The 23,495-nt window shown below is 40.2% G+C and overlaps 1 protein-coding gene across 1 annotated transcript; it reads right to left on the minus strand.

Annotated features, from left to right (window-relative positions):
- Positions 1 to 4,653: 4,653 nt before the first annotated feature.
- LOC121507125 (bone morphogenetic protein 7-like) lies at positions 4,654 to 23,484 on the minus strand. The gene is made up of 7 exons (XM_041783300.1): positions 23,088 to 23,484; positions 13,246 to 13,435; positions 7,904 to 8,049; positions 7,289 to 7,495; positions 5,098 to 5,171; positions 4,892 to 5,002; positions 4,654 to 4,803 (listed from the first exon to the last, which is right to left on the minus strand). Exons 1-7 carry the CDS (start codon positions 23,482 to 23,484, stop codon positions 4,654 to 4,656), a joined length of 1,275 nt encoding a protein of 424 aa, XP_041639234.1.
- Positions 23,485 to 23,495: the final 11 nt, after the last annotated feature.

Raw genomic sequence — 23,495 nt, forward strand, 5'->3', positions numbered from 1 at the left:
TGTGTCTCCATAAACTCCTGACAGATTTGAACAGTTCCACCTCCTAGATCAGCTACTGCTCATCACCTCAGGCAAGCTACCTGCAGCCTCAACACTCTGCCAGATACCTTTAAAAAACAGCTTAGCATTAGATTAGATGCATTTTTATTATTAGCTGAATTACAGCTGTCTTCAGCAGGGGTGTAGCTAGGGATTTGGGGCTCCCAGAAAGAATATTATACAGGGCCCCTCTTAACCAGCTAGCCAAGCAACAAATGTTCCGTCATTTTTACAACTATCAGTGCATTTAAATGTATTTTTGAACCGTTATTTCCAGATTTATGAGCAATATTTCTACAGTGGTTAAATTAAATTTATTTGCATTATTTTACAGCTCTGGACTTTACCATTTGGACATTATTGAGGAAGGAGCAGGGGACCCCCAGTATTTTATTTCACTCTGTCTGATACAAATTTCAGTTTGTGACCAATTCATTTAGTTGCTTTTGATTCAATAATGACACTAATTACTAGGAAAAAAAATTCAGTCAGGTGTCATTCCATCTGCAGTAATTACCACTGTTATTAAACCTATTAAACCACTTTTAAAGGAGACCAACCTGGATGCCTCAGTCATAACTGTAGGCCAATAATGTGTCAAAACAGTCTTTTTAACGTCTTTCAGTCTTGCTTTTATCCACACCCTAGTACTAAGAAAGCCCCTCTAAAGGGGGTTGAATGACATTCATCTGAGCAGTGATGCATCAAAAGTCACAGTTTTAGTTTTACTCAATTTTAGTGCTGCATTTGATTCAGATGATCACAGCAGTTCGATAGTCAGGAATGGTGGGCGGGACCTTCTAGTGCTGTACTGAATTCAAAGTTTAAAGCATATCTACCACACAGGGACTATTTTGTGTCACGTGATAGCTATGAATCTGACTGAAGAGACATAATATGGCATTACCCAAGGATCAGTTCTTGGTCCTATTCTCTTTCATGCTGCTTGCTCAGTTTCTTTAATATTACATCTCTTACCATGCTTAGCAGATGACACACAACTGTGAATGTCAGTGCCATCACATGACTACAGCCCCTTACATTCACTGAGCAGATGTATTAAAGAAATCAGTGAGCTTATGTCCCAAAATTTCCTACAGTTGATGAAGTAAAGACTGAAATAGTTATCTCTGGTCCAAAGGAAGAGATGTTAAAAGTCAGTGCTTGCCTTGACTTAATGGCACTAAAGTGTAAAAACAAAAACAAGCCTGCTTTAAATTGCTTTGTGTGTGAATGGGTTTCAATAACTACTCTTGCCTTGCCATGCCTTACAATGCCAATTCCAATGCTAACTTAAAAAGACATAAAACGTCTTTGCAGTCATTTCAAATTCCAATAGACAGGTTTCTATAGCTGTATAAATTGGCATGAGTTCAGCACTTGTAGAACATTACCGCCCCCTTGTGACCAAGTTTGGGAGTTAGATTGTAGGATCTTATTCTGTACCTATGTAACCTCCTCCTGCAGGAGATGGTGGACGTCTACGTGGAGTACCCGTTCTTTGTGCGTGGTCGGGGCTGGTCCTCCTGCAGCCCCCAGAGGACCGCGCGTCTCTGTGGCCTGCAGTGCCGCCAGCTCAGTGTGGGGGACGTCTGCCTCGCTCTCACCCCCGTCTCAGCCCCCAAGCCTCCACCATCAGCCAAGCTGGAGCCAGAAGCCTCCCCCAGGAAATCAGAGACAAGGTGTGAGTCTCTAAAGGCACAGGTTTCTTTACAGCCAAGGCAACCATCAGGGGGACGGAGGATGGAAGCAGAGGCAGGTCGGAGAAGACACTATTCTGCCCCTGAGCTGAGAGGTCCCAGGACTAAGTGTCTGTAGTGAGGAGTCTGTTTTATCATCAGGAAACAAGTCTGTCACTTTTAAGCTTTGCTTTCTTCAGCCCACATTTGCTGTATTTCTACCTCCTCACTCATTTTTTATATGCCTGACTGTCATTTCTAATCAAAGGGGGCAGATCTAAGAGGGGTGGTAAGATTAAACCCTCAGGATCCCCCAAAGTGTAGTTGTCAAATTGAGCTAGGCATGACTTTTTCTTTAGAGCTTATCAAAGTCTGTGACAAAATGGGATTCAGATCATTTAGTACATGCAAGATTTCTCATTTTATCTGGTAATCTTTAAGCAGGAAACCAAAGTCTACATCTGTATAGCCACAGGGAGCTACTTATTTAAAAAAGATCTTGTAGTTTCAGAGAATAATGTTTGGATGTTTAAACAGAGCTTTCAAATCATTACAGCGCTGACAAAATCAGCCCACGTTCCTCTAAAAGTGAAGAAAGAAACTCCCTCAGGTCCTCCCATGCTGATCAAAGTTTATCCATCTTCCTCCTTTTTATTATGTAAGACTGCTTTATGATCATAAATGAGTAGTTTGGTCTTAAAATGAACTCCTGTCTTTGATGCTAAAAGCTCCTGATATTGCATTGCTGGGGATGAGTTTCATAATGACAATCAACACCAATTCTGACTGAATCAGTGACATTTAATTTACGCTGCTACCTCTGTTTTCTATTTATGGTGACAGATATGCATAATTTGTGTATGAACAGTGTGGGCTGTATTTTAATATGGAGGCTTTGTGAGTGTCAGTGTGAATGCTTTGATTTGCCTGGTAGTGCAACAGTTGCTTTGTTTTTGTCCTTACGATTCTTCTGAAATGTCTGCCCCATTTTTCCAGAGTGGAGATTTTTGTTTCTTTCTCTAAAAGCACAATGTGATTGGTGTATGGTGCCATGTATCAGCAGAAATGTCCTCCATGGTGTTCACCACTGACTGTGTAAAAAGATGGATGATATGACAGGGCCCCAAAAGTGAAGTCAAAGCATCCGGAGCTCCCCCTACTGGCCGTCTGCAGCACAGGCCTTAAGCTCTATCCTGCCCAACAGATACATCAAAATACATGCCATTTTTTAGGACATGGTTTATATGATCATAGTTAGCTCTTATGGCGCTAATAGATGTTTTAGTGTTGATATTGACCACTTGAAGATGCATGAATACACATGACCAAGCTTACAGACATGACAGAAGTACAGGTGTTGACATTAAGCCTCGTGCTTTCTTAGGGTGTAGGTGTATTTTGGAGCCATAAAAGTAACAGAGAGTAGCATAACAGAATTTAAGTCACCTTGAGGGTGACAAACATGACATCAATACATTTCTTAAATTTTTCACACAATGAAACAATGTAAAATTATATTTGATTGTTGTTGTAAATTTCAAATCTTTTTTGAAAGAAACTACAAACATTGAACTGAAAAAGTTGAAGGGCCACTTAGCACTACCTCGAGTAGACTTGTTAGACTTGAGCCTTAGCCCACTTGAATAATCATTTCCCATTATTACTTTAAATATGTTAGCAGGGAAGGTTTTATGTCAAAGCCACTGCACAGTTTTCTAATAAACGGCCTAAAATAATGTCATCACTACAGTATGAAAACACCTGTTGTGTGGGGGGATATTTCAGCTTTACTTTTGCACATCAAGGGGGAAGGCATGCTGTCCATCTTTATATGTGTACACAGAAACAAGTGATAAATAAAACATGAAGACAAGAATATGATGTCACAGTAAGACCAGATATGGTGCTCTATAAACAGACTGGGTCTATGATTTGTAAAATAGCTTTGTTGCTGTTGAATAAATATGTCTTGTGTAAAGTTTCTTTATTTATATTGAATGCTCTTGAAACATTTATTTACAAGCAATTTCAACAGTCAGTGAGGGGAACCTTTACAAGGACAGATGATGTCTGTTAGTCTCCACATATTTAACTTCTTCACTCTAACAAAATAAAGTTACTTTTTCCCTCTGCAGCTCTGATACATCATGCAGCTGCAGTTTGAGGTGATGGTGCACATCCTGATGTCCGTCTCACTGAATGAATCACTGACATTTTGCATGCTGTATTCCTCTCACAGACCATGTCTGCATCCAGAGAGCAGGCCCACCAGGAGGCCTCTCAGTCACATATTCCATCAGGAGCTGTCTCTCCTGTCAATCTTCTTTGAGCTTCTCTTCATTACGGACTTGAGCTGCCAGATGTTTTACACCTGACCCAGTCCTGTTGAACAATCTGTTCAACACAAGTTTGTCTGAGAAAAAAATAGTGTTTTTCCCCCCTCAGTGGGACAGAAGTTCATCCAGCTGTTCCAAAAGACAAAGTGCAGCAGTTCAACACACAGATGGAGCTTTTCAAGTTTTATGAGCAGTGAAATCAGTTTCTAAATGCACAGGTTTTTATATTCCGATACCTGATGGAGTGAGGAAAACTTAAATGCAGGTGCATGTGTGCTTCACATCTTTATGTTTCTGCAATGACTTCACTGAGTGAAAAGACTCCATAGTGCTCAGGGTCCTTGCTGTGTACTTCTGCAAGTCACATTTGAAGGAAAACAAAGAAACCCCTTTGTTCAATCTTTCTCTGTGACAAATAGCTCTAATTGGTTCATGGTAGTATTTAATTCTGCGTGGGAAGCTCTGAACATCTCAACAGATTAAAGCTTGGAGCTCCCCGGAGGCCAAACAATCAATCATGTATCGTCTCTTGTTCCATCGCTTTGCCTTTTATTAAGAGTCTGCTGATTTAAAGCGCTCACAGGAGGGGGTATGAGTGGTTAGTGACAACCACAGGCTCTGACCACCATGTTGCGATACTTCTTGAGGATGACGTTGGAGCTGTCATCAAAGTAAAGAACAGAGATGCCATGGAGCTGAGTGGGGGCACAGCAGGGTTTAGGCACAGTCTCCGGGTTGATAAAGTGCACCTGTGGTTAGAAGAAGTATAAATCAGTCATAGCGTTTGGAGGTTACTGTAGTGAAAGTTCCTGTCAGCAGGGAGAGTTAAGGGCTTACCAGAGTCTGCACAATAGCGTGATTAGTGGCATTCATGTAGGAGTTTAGAGGGAAGGCGCACTCTCCCTCGCAGTAGTATGCTGCATAGCCCTCTGGTGCTATGATCCAGTCCTAATCAGAGGAAAATAGCAGTTAAATGACAGTCTGTTGTCACATTTTGATGTAAGTACAATAAAATGGGATAAAATGGATATTCTGAAGTATACCTGCCATCCCAAATCCCTGAAGCTGACATACAGCTCATGCTTTTTACATCCTTCTTTTGTGATGCCAAGGTTATCTGAAACTGAAAACATGAAAAGATGAGGGCACCAGTTGGTCAAATTCATCAAAATATTTCATGCATTTAGAGCAGGCCAATTATTGTGTAAAGCCGAGGACAGACTGCTTGCTTTCAGCACGATTACAGCCCAATGAAAAACCTGTTGCTTCATCTCCTGCAGTTTGTCATAGTGAACAATAATTAAGGACACATCTAAGACACCTCATGACCCCGCTGGCAGAAGGTCTAGCCTGTTTTATTTCTGTTGTCTGTGACATCAGTGACGCTGACCAGTGAGAGCACGGAGTGCTCTGCACACACAGCTGTCACAAATGTAAACAAACCAAACAGCAAGGCAAAAAAAGAGTGATGATGTTTGTGCTGTGAGATGGAACTATGAGACAAAGGAAAAGTTTGTTGATCAACATTCCTGCCTTTAGGATGTGTTATAGAGGAACTAGCACATCAGACTGAAAAAGACAGAAATGTTGGCAAGAAATAGAACTATAGCCCCAAGCTAACGTATCATTTATTATAGTCTTTGGATAGACAAAGTTTAGTACAGTACAGTATCACAATGGTTCCAATGAATGATTATGAAACTACATGTCCATCTTGTATGTCAGATAAGTCATGGCAAAAATGTATGGCTGTGTGATTGCCTAGTCTGACATAGCAACCAACGTAACAAAAAAAATATGTAGTCTGACTTTGGCTTTAGTCTAAGTGGACTTTTAGCAATACAAAGGTCCAAAAACAGAGCACACTAGGGAGATTCTCAAGACAAGACTGCAGACTGTACATCTCTGATGGCCACTCTCAGAGCATTCGTCTAAGACAGAATGTATCTCAGAACAGAAATACACACTAAAAATTTCAAAATAAAACTGAATTAAACTATCAAGTTAGGATACCAAAAGTTAAAAGCCAAAAACCTGACCTGAGAAACCTGATTACAAAACATTTAATGAACCTGAATAAACAGTCTGTTTACAGAAAAAAAAAACTTGTCTTCAATGAAAAAAAAAAATTCCAATGCAGCCAGTGTAGTCTACATAGTTCAGTTAGCTGCATAAGCTACTTAACTAACAGAGCTACAGAGCTACAGGTACATTAACTATGTAGGTACGTTGGCTTTAGCTACTTTTGCTAAAGCTAACTTAGCTAAACTGGTTTATGTAGTATCATTAATTAAGTAGCTACAATGTTATACTTTCATTTAGCAGATGCTTTTATCCAAAGCGACAAACATCTGGCAGGTAGACAGGTGTTCCAGGAGTTGAGGACCTTGCCCAAGGGATATTGATTATGTATTGACTGGGATTTGAACCATGAGTCGAATCACACCAAAGTCAGGGGTGAAACCCAACCGAGCTATTCAGCCCCCAACTAGCATACCTTTGTTAGCTTAAGCTAAAGCTAACAAAGCTAAAGCAAGCCACTGTTTGTGTGGCAGTGTTAATTTTGTCGAATAAAACTATGACTAAAACTAAAAAGAATAGAAATGACCAAATGTGACAAAAACTACAAGAAATTTCATCTAAAGACTAAGATTAAAATTAAAATAGCTGCCCAAATTAACACTTTTGTGTAGTTACCTCTAAAATCAATCTATATGTAATTTAATCTTTGATAGACCTCTTATCGTGGGTTGCACTGGCAAATTATAGCCCTTCCTCTCTGAGATATACAGTGTCTCAGATGATGGTTTTAGGTAGACAGCTCAGAAAAATTCAGATTTTAAGACCTCAGTGACCTCAGTGGTTATCATCATTAGCTAAGAATATGGCGTTCATCTCATTTGTACTAAACGGAATGCATAGAGTGTCTCTGAAATGTGCAGGGCTTTTAAATTGTTCGTGTTTCACCACTTGTATTGAATCTGGTTAGCTGCCTGCTAGTACTATATTAGCAAGATCAACGGGGAGGTCCACAGTAATACTGAAAGGGGGTTGTATCCCCACCCAGGGTAGGGGGGGTGTGCTCCCATCAATTAATCCATTTTCCTGTTGAGACAAGGACAGTAGTCCTGTTACACTGACTAACTGAGCTAACTGCAGTTCAACCTAACTACCGCTATGCATGTAAACGTACTGACTGACTCGATTTGAGGGGGTTCATTTGGGTTGAGGTACCTGTTGCAGCCTCTACTGCTTTCATTGCATCCTGAACAGTCCTCTGGGGTTTGGAGCGGTTTGAATGGCGCCCCCTGTGGCCGTGAGCAGAGCGGATGCTGCGTAAGCGCACTTCATCTGCTCTGAAGAAGGCGACCATGAATGGCTGCCTGTCCTGAGGTCCACCGCCCGTCACCAAGCCAGCTAACCGGGGGTTCCTTCTTTGGCCTACAGAGGGAGACAGAGAGCAAAAGTATGAGTGTCTCGTGTTATTCAGCCTGAGTTTCCAATAAAGAATGATTTCTTCATCCTTTTGTGCTTCACAGGTTTGGAGCTATGTCTTTAAAAAGTGTCAAAACATGTGCAGAAAGGAAAGACACACACTTAAAGAAAAAAGAAGTCCTGACTGATAAGATTCTTAGCGAATCAAAAAAGGACTGAACAGCAAAACATTATTAATGCAGATGTTCCAGACCCTCTTGGACTTTATATGTGAGTCAGAAGTTGAAGACTCAAACACATTTGTTCAACATGTGGTGGTCTAACACTTAAAAGATTATAAATCATCCGGACAAAGACATCATCTTAATCTGTCATTGACTCCTCTCCATGCTAGTGAGTGTATCAGTGACTGACCGTGGCTGTCCACCACTAGATGCAGGCCCAGGTTGTGCTCAGGGTCCGACAGCCACAGGTTACTGGTGGTGGTGAGGTCAAAGATGAGCCAGCCCTCCTCTACAGCCCACACATCTCGCTGGTCCAGCAGCAGGAGCTCCACTTCACTGAGGAGAGAAGGTGTGTCATTAAATTTATAGCTACACTTCAAACATGCTGTGTCAGAATCTCATAAGGAGTATCGCTGTTTGGATCTTTTCCTGGATTAAACCTCAAAGACTTCAGTGTGCACTAGTTGCACATTTGTTTTCTAAAAATGAAACAAAAGAGTGACAAAAAGTTATTGTCTTGCATGATTTAACTCTGTTTCAAGTTTCAAACTAGAGCTTTTGAATCTTTCCCTCTAATATTAAAGCAATGCAATAGAAATTAAAGGCAGGCGGAAAAGAGGTTTTATAGTAATGGTGGTATGTTGTTTATAAGCCCAAGTGAGTCACCTCCATCCAACTGTGTCAAAAGCAAAAATAGGGGGAAAATAATAGTAAAAGATGGCCAAATTCTACAACTGCCAAGCAACAAAATACAAAACACACATAAACATGAATACAAAACACAATAGCATGAACACTTGTATCTACTGTAAGATACTTTTTGTCATCAAAAGTTCCCCATGTGGTCTGGAGAAAGGCTACAGTTATGCTTTTTAAAGTCTTCCCAAATAATAACTTTCTGATCAAATACACTATATGTACAAAAGTATAATTACCACACGTGATAATCATTGAATTCAGGTGTTTCAATCAGACCTGTTGCCACAGGTGTGTAAAATTAAGCAGCTCACCATGCAGTCTCCATTTGCAAACGTGGTTTGTGATTGATGCCATTTTTGCAATAACATGGTTTGTGAAATATCAGGATGTTCCACAGCCAACTGTAAAGCCAGGTGTACACTGTACATTTAACACGAATTTTGAGTGGGGGTATGACGGCCGACCACAGCCCGACTATGACCTGACGACCAGCTCCCGACTAGTTGGGAGGATTTCTGACATGTTTGATATTTTGGTCGTACACTTCACAGTGAGAGCAGAAACGCGAGCAGAATAAACAACTTTGGGGGATTGTTTTCCTTTGTAAACAGTCAGACAACGTCCTAAATTACCATGACAACAGCTGGAATGACTTTCTGATGCACCCCGCTATAATAAAGGAAATAAAAGAGCAGGAAATATTCCGCTGACCTGCAGTGGCACAGGGGTGATACTGTTTGTGTGTTTGGAACAGAGAGAGATAGCGGGAGAGGGAGAGGGAGAGGGAGACAGAGCAAGAGAGCAGGAAAGATAGAGGGGGGAGAGAGAGAGAGAATATGACTGGAGACACTTCATCCTGAGTGTGTGAGACTTTTTAAAAATGAAACTCCGCTGGTTTCTGTCACGGTCCATCCCGACTTCAGTCGCCCAGTGTGAGCACACAACTCGTGCGCAATGATTGTGCGTCGTAAGCGATTCCGTCACACAGTATGAGATGACATTCTGCCACGACTGTCGTATGATTGACTTGAAATCGCACAGTGTATACCTGGCTTAAGTGATATTATTAGGAAGTGGAAGCATTTAGGAACAACAGCAACTCAGGTATGAAACCGAAGACCACCTCTATCAGAGTGGTGTCAATGACTGCTAAGGTGCATGGTGTATAAAAATCACTATACTTGATACCATAGCTGGAGAGTTCTGAACTTCCACTGGCATTAATGTAAGCATAAAATTTTTGCCAAGCAGTGGCATTCAAGGGATAATTGTATGGCTTGGTCCAAACTCTCCCTGTATAGCTGTGTTAAATGGACATCATGGAACTATTTTTACACAGCTTTATTACATAATTAATTGTCCTTAGAGGCCTTGTGGATATCTTTTTACCGTATGGTTAATCTGCAAAAATTCAAGGTCTTAATAGTCTTTTGAGGTAAAAAGAAGGAGAATGGAGTGGAGTTTAGCTTATATTCATCCCTAACTGAATGTTTGTGGTAGATATCATAATAGCATGGCTTCATCCTGTGGCATTATTGTTGTATTATCATGACTCCAAACATTTCTATAACATATTCCATCAGCTGGGGATCTGTGCTAACTGCAGTGAACCTCATCAAGATGTAGATATTAAAATTCTAGAAGAAGTCTGAATTTAGAGCAAGTAACAGTGTCAATAATAGTATATCTCCTCACAGCAATCACCTGTAACTACCTGAGCATGCTGTTTGTATCTCACTGATAAACTGATGTGCTGATATGAGTTGATTTAAGGCCAGATATCACAGACAATAGCTTACAGACAGTGTCAGACCCTGAGGCAGACGCCTGCCTGCAGTCCTGCCGTCTGCTCGTCTGTGAATGACAATGGTGTCGTCTCCAACACCATCGTCAGCCGCCGATTAAATCTCCTGCCTGAACATGATTCTTCCTGCTCTCTTACACCTCCCTGACAGGCAGACTCAGCTCCGTCTGCGGGAAGGAGTGATGATATACTGTGGGCAGGAGAAGCGCATTATAAAGGCCAGAGGTGACTGAGACAGAAGGGGGATGTGTGAAGTTTTATTTTCCATCATCTGATGATCTGTTTCCCTTTATATGAGTGTAACACAGAAGCTGACAGTCTTGTAGAATGAAGATACACTGTGAGTCAGACAGGAACATGGAGGGATAACCTCCAGTGTGAGGGAGGTAGTCGGTAAACTGACGTATTGAGGGTTGAAAGTGGTATTTGTGGTTGGAGCTGTGTGTTATAAATGCAGGTCTCCTGAGGTCTGTCCTGCTCTGACTGCGTGAGAGTTAACTGAACCACCATGCTTCTGTAATTGACACTAATGTCTGTGTAAACAGCTTCAGTGCCGACACTTACATGAGCTGGAATAACCTGTGAGGAAATGTAGGCAGGGCCAACCAAAGCAGACAGATGTGTGCGCTTATAGAAAGGTTGACGTTTTCACAGAAAACACGTAGAGGCCCGCAGTTTTCTGACCATTTGCCCCCATCAGAAGAGGATCATCAGAGAAACCAGGCCAAATTTAAGATGTTCCTTGTCTTGGGGAACTGCTTCCACCTAGAAAATCTTGGAGTATTGCTGAACTCTGGGCTCCACATTCAGGATTTCTCATGGATGTCAATGGTTTCTCTAACAGTGTGTTTCCACCATGCAGCCTGGTTTGGTTTAGTACAGTTGGTAGGGTAAACTCTGATCCTGCATGTATTTCCTAATTACTGTGCCACATCGTCTACATAATAGTTGGCATCAGAGCAGCCTGCTGACAAATTCAATGAGGAAAAAATATGGCACAGTAAGGAAGAGACAGTAATGAAGGCACCCAGCAGTCTGCTCTTTCCTCTCAGTGGTACATGTTACAGTGCCTATAAAACGTATTTACCCCCTTGGATGCTTTCCCCGTTATTCATTTTATACATCAATGATGGTCAATATAATTCAGCTGTCAAAGTGAAAACAGATTTCTACAAAGTAATATCAATTAAACAAAAACTATGCAATGCCAAATAAGTGACTGCATAAATATTCTAGGCCTTTAAAGTGACTGACCCAATTCAACAGAGGTCCAGCCAATTGGTGCTGGAATGAGGATCACCTGAGTGCAGTGAATGTGTCTCAAGTGATTGTAGTATAAAGACAACTGTGTCTGGAAGGTCTAGTCATTAGTTTATCGGTATCCCTGGCTACCATAACACCAAGAAGACAAAAGAACACTCCAAGCAACTCAGAAAAAAACAGATTGAAAAGAACAAGTCAGTAACCTGACTGTGTTTGGGAAAGGGCAGAGACTTTGAAAAAAACTTGGAGGGTGACTGGATGTTTCTGTCTGTCACATCTTTATGGGCCAATCAGAGCAACAACACATGTAGGTGTGTGGTGCTAACGAGGAGTAAACTCTATATAGAACTGCATAACGTGAACTATGGCGACTGTAGACATGTCAGTACACGACTTTTGTCGTTTTTGAAAAGAAAACTTTGTTCTTTGATAAAACTGGCGCTTTAGCAGCATCCATGCTAATCTCTTCTGCCATATCTGCACCAGCCTCTTGTTGCTGCTTGCTTATATATTAGACTCTGCCGCGCCCAAAAGTGCTGCCTCTTACTCCTGACTGGTCCTGTCACTTTCTCACAGGGCCCAATCTGTTCAGATGGGAGCTTTGCAAGATGGATTTGCCAGTGAGAAACACGGAAACAGGCGACTACATCTTCTTTGCAAGGTGAACAAGTCAGGAGAAGGATACAAAAACAAATCCAAGGCACTGAACATGGAGGGAATATGGCACATGTCTAAATCTGCCTAGATCAGGCCATCCTCACAGGCGGAGTGACTTTGAAACAAAGAGACTTGTGAGAGAGGCAACTAAAGCAGGAAGGAGTCACAAGCTTCAGCAGCTGAGATGGAGGGACTCTGTATGCAACAACTGTTGCCAGTCAAAGGTTTATGGGTGTCAAAGAGAAAGCCACTGTTGAAGAAAACTCAGATTAAATCTGGACTAGAGTTCATGTGGTAGACTCCATGGTCAAGTGGAAGAAAGTTCTTTGGTCTGATGAGACTAAAATAGAGCTTTTTGGCCATCAGACAAGACACTATGTTTGGCAGAGGCTAAACACTGCACATCACCACAAACACACCATTCGTACTGTTGAGCATAGTGGTGGCAGCATCATGCTGTGGGGATGCTGCTCAGCAGCCAGCCCTGGAAGGCGTGTAGAGGGTCAGATGAATAGAGCAGTAATGTAGGAAATACCTTAAGGACAGTCTTACTCGGTCTGCAAGAGAACTAAAGCTTTGGATAAGATTTATTTTCCAACAAGAAAAGCATACAGAGAAAGCTTAACAGAAATGGTTTAAAGACAACAAGGTGAACATTCGGGAGTGGCTGAGTCAAAGCCCAGACCTCAATCCAATAGAGAATTAATGGCTGGGCTTGAAAGGGGATGTTCACTCCTGATCCCTGTACAATCTGACAGAGCTTGAGCAGTTTTGCAAAGAAGAATGGAGTAAAATTGCAGTGTCCAGATGTGCAAGCCTGATTGAGACCTATCCACACAGACTCAGGGCTGTGATTGAAGCCAAAGCTGCATCTACAATATACTGACTTGATGGGGCTGAATATTTGTCTGGTCACTTATTTTACTTTGCATAGTTTTGTTTGATTGACATTGCTTTGTAGAAATCATCCAAGGGGATGAACTCTTTAGGCACTGTATATCTTTGCAGACTTTGAATTGGGATTGAAACTTCATCTTGGAGTTGTTGCAGAGCTGCAATCTGTGAAGGGCTTCTGAGTTGCTGTGTCTGAAAAGAAGGCTCTTATTTACCTGTTTGGAGGCTCCTCCAGGACTTGGTACAGGCTGACTCTGAATGTGTCATTCTCGTAGCGTTCCTGGATGAATCCTTTATAAATCCTGAACTCTACGGCTGTGACAGCCTCTCCCTCTGGGATGCGGGAAAGGTCAAAGCGAAACTCTCGTCTGTGCTGCTGGAACAGAAGATCCTGATCCTGATCAACTACCAGGGAAAGAAAAAGAAAACAATTATGTTTAATGTGCTTAAATGCTTCATTTATAATGAAGCAGATTATTTTCCCTCCATGATGCATGGTTTGTTGTCGTCTGCTGTGAGACAGAGGAAAGTAATACTTGTGACATTTAAAGGGGAAAGTTTATACAGCTGAGGAAAAGTCAAACGTCTGTGAGTAAAATCAGATGGTAAACTAGTCAGTGGTTACATTTCTGTCAAAACTGTTGGTGATTTAAACGCTGCTCTGATGCGTGTCGCTGTGCCCACATCTCTGAACACCAGGGTCAGAAATAGGAAAAATCCAGCTTCCGCAAGTGAAGTGATTGATCTAAACATCACTTAAGTCAAGTCTGCCATACATGCCGATGTAGGGGGAGAAAAACACACTTGAGCTCAGTTTGGCTAAATGTTTAAATTACACACATGTGCCGACCACAAGAAAAGGCCCGTTAAGGCTCTGCCCGGAAAACCACAGCAGCCAGCGTGCTTTTATAAACACACTCACATAAAGTCAGAGAAACGCACACAAAAGTAGCAGAGCGTGTACCACCCACACCTCCCTGATCATTTTGCCATGCAGCTCTGTGTGCTCATTTCATCCTGATGCAGAGAATGAAGTAAAGCAGAAGTATCCTGATGGCACAGCAGGGTTTCCGACCCGCCCTGAGCCAGCTGAAGCTCCTCCACACTCAGACTTTCCAGAGGAGTGGTGGTCATGGAGACCCCGAAAGCTTCCTGAAGCTTTCCAGTGTTGTGTTTTTACAGCGTCTCTTGATGTGTTTGTCCTTGGAGAGAGCTGTGGAGGTCTCTGCTGAAGGTGAGGGGAGGCGATTAGCCACCTTAAACACATCCTGCCCACTGTTATACACCCTGACATCATTATGACATCACCCTGCCATCCTACTGATGGCCCACTATTGTTTCAGTGCAACAGTGCAGCCAGAAAACAGAACCAGAACCCACACAGACACGGACTGACTCACAGCCCTCTCACAACATTTGTAACGATCAGAAATACGCACACCGCAGGTCCTTAAGAGCAGAGCATTCTGAACGCTGTGAGGCATTCGTTTGACCGCAATTAAACGCTGGAAGGGAACAAGGGGTGTTTTTATGAAAGCAATAATTGCTTGTAAGGACTCAGTGTGTTTACGTTAGGGACCATTAGCTGCAGAGATCAGACCTCAGATATGCAAACTTCCCTCTGGGAGGCACTTCAACACTTCAGATCACTCCTCATGCTGCGGGGCCACACAGCCACAGAGCTATCGTTAACCTATAGCACATTTCAGTAGACTAACTAGGCTTTTTTCTATAAATCAGGGAGGCTGGTATAAATATGTTTTAGAATAGAAAGTATTGGACAGAGACTGGGTGACTGAAGGGGCTTTGGGAGCACTGGCTGCCATATTGAAAATGACATCTCTAATGGTGTAGTGGCATGTGCTAAAGTTGGTACCCCTAATTCTTATACTCTTAATTTAGAAGTGGGAATACTATAAGGCAGTCTTTCCCAAACTTCAGTATGCTGCGGCACAATTTCTAACCTGAAAATCTTCTGTGGCCCATCAAAAATACTCACGTAACCATAACATGAGAACACAGAATGTAAATGCACACGCTTGGTTTTCAGAGATACCAATGCTATTCAGAAAGTGTCTGTGGGTTCTCAATGAGCAACTTTAAATGTATTTTCCTTCTTCTTATATTCAATCGATATTCATCTTTGTGGATCAGAAAATTTTTCTTGAGCCAATAAAGCTCCAAAGGCACTGATAAATTCTTAAAACCATGAAGCAAGCTGCACTGCACAATAATTAAAAGTGTAACCAATTAATCTGACACCAGTTAAACTGTGACACCAGCCTCATACATCAAACAAAATAAATGACAAAAATAAGCCATGAGTTAAAACTTCTGGTTCTGTTTTGTTACTTCTGAGACTTAAAGGGGCATTTCTGCATTTTTTTGAAGTTGGGCTGTATTAGGTTATTTGGCAACAGTAGTGCCTTTAGCCTCCAGAGATTCAGTCAAATTCACTCATTGTAGTTTTGTTTTAGTTTAGTTACGTGTTTCCTCTGATGAAGCCTGCAGACCAAAACAGCTGTTCAGATATGTTTGGGTGGAAAAAACGTGAAGCCAAAGCATGCATAAAATTTTTTAATGCAGCGTTCCATTGAACCAGCATTGTTTTTTTTTTTTGGCACATTTTTCACTTAAAATCACTAAATAATGCCAAGATACTACACCCATATCACCTAGCCTCTCCAAGCATGTCCTGTTTGAAGGGTCAGCGCTCTCTGATATCACTTGAGGCTAATGCCATGACTATAGCCAATTACCTAATACAAACCAGCTTCAAAAATACCAAATATCCCTTTTAGACTATATTATCAAATATTTTATTCAATTAGATTTTTTTTAAAAGGATTTGTGTAGTTTTTAGCTATTGTTAACAACTTATTGCAGCCCATTTTGAGTACCTCTGGGGCCAACAAGTGAGACCTGGCCCACGCTCTGAGAAGCACTGCTCTATGGAGACTAAAAAATAGGTGCATACACAAACAAGCAGCTGTACTGTGCAGGCATGCAGTCATATCAGCCATGCCATGAATTATGTAACACTTGCACTTTTACATCAGTCTGTCAGAAATGATAGCACTGTGCCTGTTATCTGATAAAACAGCATAGTTTCAACTACACTGAACTCTCAATCTGAACAAAGTCTTGATCACAAACATGGATCTGAAGTGCCTCATTCAGGGGTTCTTTTATGCAATTACTAATCAGACTCAAATGAGAAGATTTATTCTGCACATGAATGCATTATTATGAGAGCTTAATAAGATTTTCCGGTTGACAAAAGAGATTCTTAGCATGATCTCCTTACGCCTCTGTCAGATCAGCTTAGCAGGTCAAATGCATTTTAGATGCTTGTTTTCAAAAGCACAATGCGTTCACTGTTCTTCAGCGGCATGGTCATGTGTTTAATGGTAAGTAGAGTATATTGCAGTCATTTCTGGAATAAAAGGTGACAGTTTTGTGAATTTGCACAGCACATGTCAAGGCAGACTATAAGGGGGTATAAAGGGGAGAGCTTTCTGGGGCCCAGCCAAACTAAGAGTCCATGGAGGTCAGCAAAATCACGATCTATAGCAAGTTAAGCTGTGAGAACCATGTTTTATTTGTAACCTGAGTAATAACCAATCTTATCAAAGCAACAAAAAATGTATTTCATTACTTACTGCAGTACTGAAAACACCTTTTCTTAAAAAGGTATTACCTTTTTATTTTCAACAATGTGGATGGGCATACTGAAATATACCGTTTGGAAAGTAATGTTAGAATTCATGGTTAAGCCGTGGTGTGCACAGACATCAGGATGTCGGAGAATAAAGCAGAAAAAAACTAAGGCAACTTTAATGGAAAAGATTTACATAATTAAGAAAAAAGGGGGAAAAAATGGTAAAAGATAAACAGCAAAAAATGGTTAAAATTGGCAAAAAGAAAAAAGAAATTAGTTTAAGGTGGCAAAAATAAGACAAAAAATTGGGAATAAAGTGGAACAATTGTTTAAAAGTGGGGGAAAAAGCAGTCAACACAGTGTATTTGGAAGCAGAGTGTCAAAACTGGCTAAAAGTGGCAATACAGTGGCCACAAATGGCAACTGACTCTTAACTGGCAAAATTGACCAAATCAACATTTATTTTAAAAAAAAAAAAAAAAAAAAAAACAGGGCATAAAAACAGCAAATTTGGACATAAAGTGGCAAAAATGGGTTAAAAGTGGATAAAAACTTTGGTATAATTTGGTTAAAAGTGCCATAAATAGGTTAAAAAATGCAATATAGCAGCAAAACAATGGTATAAATGGGTTTAAAGGGGAAATGCAATTGGAAAATCATTAAAAAAAAACAGCAAAAAGGGTTATAATAGAAAAAAGTGACATTTAGTGGTAAAAACAAACCAAAAATAGAAGCAAATGTGGCAATAAAAGCAAAACAGCAACATAAAATGTTGTTTAGTAGCAAAATTGGTTAAAAGTGGCAAAACAGTATAAATTTGTTAAAAATTGCAAACCAGTGGTATAAATAGATTTTTAAAAAAGCCTAAATTGGTAAAAAAAAAAAAAAAAAAGGGCAACAAAGCAGCATTAATCGGTTTAATGTGGCAGAATAGTGGTATAAATGGGTTAATAGTGGCAATACAGTGGCAATAAGGGTGGGAAAACAGCAAAAATGGGCTACAAATGGCAACAATTGGTAAAGAAGCTGGCAAAAAATAAGGACAAAATCAACATTTAATGGTAAAAACAAGACAAGAAAACAGCTAATCTGGACATAAAGTAGCAAATTAGGTAAAAGTGGCAAATGAAATGATAAAAGGGTGCAAAACAGCAAAACATGGTTGAAAGTGGCAAATATGGGCAATGGTGGGAAAAAATTGATTGAAAATGGCAAAAAGTGACATTATTGGTCAAAAGTGGCAATACACTGGCATGAATTGGTTACAATATGGTGGTATTAATTGGTTTAAAGGTACAGTATGTAAAACTGGGACTATCAACATCTAACAGTCAATTCTGGAGTGTAATGCTCATTTCTCTGGTGATAACTGTGGGACCTTGGAGGGGACCCTCCCTATGTATGAATAAAAGGCTTATTCTGAGTTAATTTAAAACATAAATTTAAAAAATGTGTTATCAGATGTCAACACTAATTTAGATCAAACTACTTGTAAATGTTATGTTTCATTTTAACCAAGCTTGTTTTGCTAAATGCTAATAGGCTAAATATTACACACTGCACCTTTAAAGTGGCAGAACAGTTGCTACAAATGGAAAAAAATAGTTAAAATGCAGTAAAAAGCTAAAATGGCATTTAATGGTTTAAAACAAGACAAAAAACAAATTTGGACATAAAGTCGCAAAAATTGATTTAAAGTGGCAGAAATTTGGTAAAAGAGATAGATTCAAAATGGGTTTAAACCAGCAAAAAAGTGGCAAAGTTGACATTTAGTGGTTAAAACAAGCAAAATCAAGTGACATAAAATAGTGTTAAGAAGCTAAATTTGTTAAAAGTGGCAGAAATTGGTTAAAAAAAACATGGCATAAATTGGTTTGTAATGGCAATATAGTGGTATTTATTGGTTTTAAGTGAAACAACAGTGGCATAAATCTGTCAAAAGTGGCATAAATAGGCTAAAGGGGGCAATACTGTGGCAAAAGCCTGGGTTTTCAGGGTCCCAGACAATTCTGTGGGCAGCCCTGGCACGTGTGTTATGGTCAGTGCAAAAAAGCTCCTCATGTGTACAAGTCCCCAGTCAAAAATGTAGAACTGTGATTCAAAACAGTTACCAGCCACAAAAACTACAACTGAAGTCAGCCCTCTACATGAAATTCAAGCTGTGTCTCAGTAAACAAATGAAAGTACAGGAGCAGGTCAGTAGCAGCTGCTTTGTGTGATGTTACATGGTGAATGTTTTTTGCTGATACACTGTCTAAATATGTATAAAAGACTGGTACAATACGTTTGCTGACTTATAATGTGAAGACAAATCTTCAAACACTGACAGTAATTGACAAACTGGGGTTGTATTGACCTTTTTGAAATTTTGAGTTGCTTTACTCATCACTGTCAACATAAGACGATTTCTCTAAAATATCAGTGAAGTTGAATAAAAGTCCACCCTTGTGTGCCAGAGTAACAGAGTCTGTGTGGCTTTGAGCAGTGCTCCGTCACACTGGAAGCTGTGGTCCCTGAAAGGGAAATACCATAATCCAGTTTGGTCTTGAAGCGATCATCCAGGGACCACCAGGATAGAGCCGCTGCAGCTCAAAGTGGGAGCCCCCACTTAAAACTCTGCCAATCATCAGCACAGAAAGCTGTGGTGGGCTTTAGTAAAAATAATACACACTCTCTGTGGCCCTTTATTTTCCTTCTTCCTCTTTTTAATCAAATGCTTGTGATGTGAAACCACAGAAATCGGGAGAGTTTTTAGAGACGATGCTTCAAGAGATCATTAGCTGGAGACTGCTGGTTGAAAGTTTGTGGCTAAGAGCATTAATGTGGGGTTTCTTTATTAGCTCAACTGTTCTGTATTAACTCTCTGGTTGCAGGCAGATCTGAAAATAATTCTTAACGCTCTTTGTTTAAAGTCTTCTGTTTGGACTCAATCATTAAATAAAGGACTTAAAAGTGCAAACTCTTCACATTGATCCATAACTCTCCTTTGAGCCCTGAGGAAGGAGGAGGGCAGAAGAAGACAAGAACTGAGATGTCACCCAGTTGGATAAGAATCATGGGCACCCAGAGCGATATCAGAGCTGCCGGAGGATCTCCAAGAGAAACAAAGGCAGGATTTACCTTTCATAAATTCAATAATGTCCTGACTCTCACCTTTGACCCCTGTGATTAACACCTTCCAAACAAGCATATCAGCTCGCACACACACAAACCTCTTCTCAGACACACACACCTGAGGCAACATGATGTTTGGATGCAGTTTTTTATCATCATAGTCAACCTGTTGCTCACTTACTCCCTGTGGGGATTTGGAGGTGACCGCTAAACTCCCAGTCATGTGAAACAAAACCCAGTAAAGCCGCTCCCCCATGGCTTTGAAAGCATTCTGGGGAAATCAGATACAAGCTTGTTGTCATAACATTTACAGCTCGGAATGCATAATTCTGGATTACAATGGAAGAAAGTGACCCAAAAGCCTCACTGTGACATGCAAAAACACACACGCACGCTTCCACACTTAAATGACTAATGCAGCATGGTGAAGTGACTCTTACAGGATGTGAAAACAGAGTGGAAAGCACTGGAAAAACTGATTCATACAAACCTTTCATTAAATTTGGGATGTAGTGTAACATGCATAAACTAACCCAGAAATGAATTGTGAGATGTTCCACCAGGGTAGTTAACTGTCCCAACTATTTTGAAAATGTGTTCTGGGTATCAGATTTAATATCAGTAGATATTTTTCCAAAAACAATGAAATTTCTCAGTTTTATTATCTGATAAATGTGGTATTTTACATTAAATATGGGCCTCTTAAGATTTGCAAATTGTGTTTCATACAATGTCCCAGCTATTTAGGAAAAGGAGTTGTAAGCTCAGTCAGAAATCTTCTGAGGAGCATGATATAATGGTACTAGCTGATGACACTTAGAGAAGAATACCTGCTTTCAGACTCATCAGTTTCGCCCCTTTGCTTTATTATGGCTGTCAGCATTAATGCATTAATTATGATTAATTAAGGTCCATCAATCAATCAAAACTGCACTTAATTGCATGCTTCATTGCTGCTTTCAGCATGTTTTGGTTTAGCCACTTCCACTCTTCCTGCAGCCAGACAGCTCTAAAATAAGTCCACCACACTGTTGTATCTTAGCCCAGAGACTGTATGGGCCATTTTGCAGCTTTTGGGTGATTTTTCACTCTTTTCTTGATTATTTTGACTTCTAACAACATACATTTTGGAGGGTTGCTTTTTTCAGTCAAATTTTTGAAATCTTAATATCGGAACCTGTGCACTTTTTGTATACTCTCAGCATGTTTATAACCAAAAATGTCCCATTGAAACCCATTACAAACACAATTCTGGACCATCACAGGGAAAAAAAACATCCATTTTATATTAGGCTTTCATTCAGGAGTCATTGCTTCAAATTTGCAGTTTCTTCCTGTTGTCTTAATGTCAGTCATTTTCCCATAGCTACCATGAGGGGAAAGGTGTATGATTTTTCTTTGTTTCCTGTAAGATTACAGTCGTAACCTTAGAGATAAATCTATTCAAATCTTTAAAGAAAAAACCTAAAAATCAAAGTTGTAGCTCATTATTAACATATTCAAGGCTGTGATAATCCCCTCTGAGGAAATCCAATTTACATGTGTAAAACATTTCATTTTAAACATATTTCTAAATATTTTTAAATGACAAAAAGGCCAGTTTTGTTGCACTTAAACTGGCATTTAAATGGTTAAATTCCCAAAAATATATGATCAGATCTGATATTGATTAAAAATTAATGCATAAGAAATTAAAAAGAAAAATTAATGTAAATTATTTCTGTTGTTATTTATGTAGTGTAACAATTTATTATCCACCAACCGAGGGTTAAAGATCTGATTTCAGTTTTAAAACACTCACAGCTCAGTGGAAACGTCAAAACTCATCTGTGACTTGTGTTATCACACTTCTCCTTTTAACTATTCCCTTATTTCCTATCTATCCATTACAAGCTCCTTTTGCCGTGGTTAAGTTCATGTCATAGTCCTCAATCTACACTGGTTTTTATTTTCTTTCAAAATGAAAGCACCTCTGTATTCAAACAGAAAACCAGCTGCACTCAGATTGAGACAGTACGAAGTTCCAAAATAAAACTTAAAAAGATTTGAAATGCAAAATATTTCAAAATTAAATCCCCCCTTTCCAAAAAATATTCAAGCAACCAGCAAAGAATAAACTTTCTGTTTTATAAACAATGCTTTATAAGGCTCTTCTTGCATATTAGTTCACCTTAAATGTGCATTTAGTATTTGCACATTTTCACTAAGCTTCTGCTGGTTCAGGGAGTAAGGATCATTTTTAAATTAACAGAAAAAAGGTTGTATGATCACCGCTGGCCCATTAAATATGAGCTTAGACAATTATGATAGGTTAACGCTGTGTTACACAACCCTGCTTGACTGAAGAGCCTTGCAAGAGCTACAGTCCAAACCTGGGGGGGGGGGGGGTCCTAGAAGTACTACGAAAGAAATATCAATCAGAGCATGCAGAGGGTTTGGTTTCATTTTTATTCGTTTATATTTTATTTCTAGTCAATTAAGGTGAAAGGCTAGTTTAATCCACTACTCTTTATCCCCATCATCATCTCTATCAGATGTTCATCAGCTCCATCTGATGATGTTTGTTTCACAAAAGATGCATTATTCTTAGTTCATTTTATTCTGCTCATTTGTTGGAATACCAGCTGAAAACTTAACATTTATCTTGAAATAATAAAATAAAAATTAAATCCACCTTAGTGTGTCTGACAACATTGAAAAAAAAAATCAAGATATGATGGAAAAAAGGTCATATTTAGGGAAAAGAATGTTACATTAGAATCTGTTCCTTCACACCACTGCTGAGACCTCAACCTGCACAAATACCTACTTCAGATTTTGGTTGTAAAACACAAATACAAAGTCAAGTTGTGAAGATGTTTGTCCCTTTCTCAAGAATCAGTGATATCTATGTTGCATGTTTTTCTTCCACACATCTGATGGAAATAAACAGACGAAACAGTAAGCGTTGGAAAATAAACTGGTGTGGATCGTTTCTGAGGTCAAAATTCACCTTTTTTAAGCTTTTCTGGGGATTTTTTTATAATAAGACTCAAAGGAGCCACGCGTTGAGTCTCACTTGGCCAGTGCACTGAGTGAGCAAGTCCACATTTCTCTGTTGGAGTAAATCAGTGAACTAGTATTCTCATATTTGTAGCCTTTACCATCCTAGGAGAAGATTTCAGAGTTGACTCTATGGAGGCTAAAAAATAGTTGGTATAGTCTTCACTACATCACTGATATAGCCCAACTTTTCTCATTTCAGCTGTGAGAAGGGAATCCATGAAATCAGACTGAACTCACCGAGGTTAACAAAGCTCATCACCGTGTCTGCGTCATCCAGGAAGCGGCTGTCCTGCGGGGTCACCATGGGGGAAACCTGGGTCGGTAGAGCGGGCTTGTAGTAGGAATACCCCGGCAGCTGTGCGTCCGTGGAGATGGTGTTGTACAAGTCCAGCATGAACATGGGCGCAGCGTTATGTTTGCTGTGGACGTGGGGCCGTGGACGGTGCGGCAGCCCGAGGATGGAGAGGATCTCCCGCTGCATCTCTCTGCGCTCCTGGCTCCGCAGCCGCCGCTGGATGAAGCTGGAGCGCACGTCGTTGTCCACGGAGAAGTTGGAGAAGGAGACCTGCGTGGCCAAAACGCAGTAACTCCACGCCAACAGAAGTGTAAGCTTCTCAAAGGCGCCTGGGAGCATTTTGTCCGAGA

The sequence above is a fragment of the Cheilinus undulatus genome, linkage group 3 (genome assembly GCF_018320785.1).
Source record: "Cheilinus undulatus linkage group 3, ASM1832078v1, whole genome shotgun sequence".
Classification (NCBI taxonomy): Eukaryota; Metazoa; Chordata; class Actinopteri; order Labriformes; family Labridae; genus Cheilinus; species Cheilinus undulatus.

Bases quoted from the DNA above. Each gene is read 5' to 3' on its own strand.
- LOC121507125 (XM_041783300.1), bottom strand. From the start codon at position 23,484: ATGCTCCCAGGCGCCTTTGAGAAGCTTACACTTCTGTTGGCGTGGAGT. The intron at 13,436-23,087 runs GTGAGTTCAGTC...TTTCCCTGGTAG, and splicing joins GATGAGCTTTGTTAACCTCG to TTGATCAGGATCAGGATCTT. The intron at 5,172-7,288 runs GTACCTCAACCC...TTTCAGTTTCAG, and splicing joins AGCAGTAGAGGCTGCAACAG to ATAACCTTGGCATCACAAAA.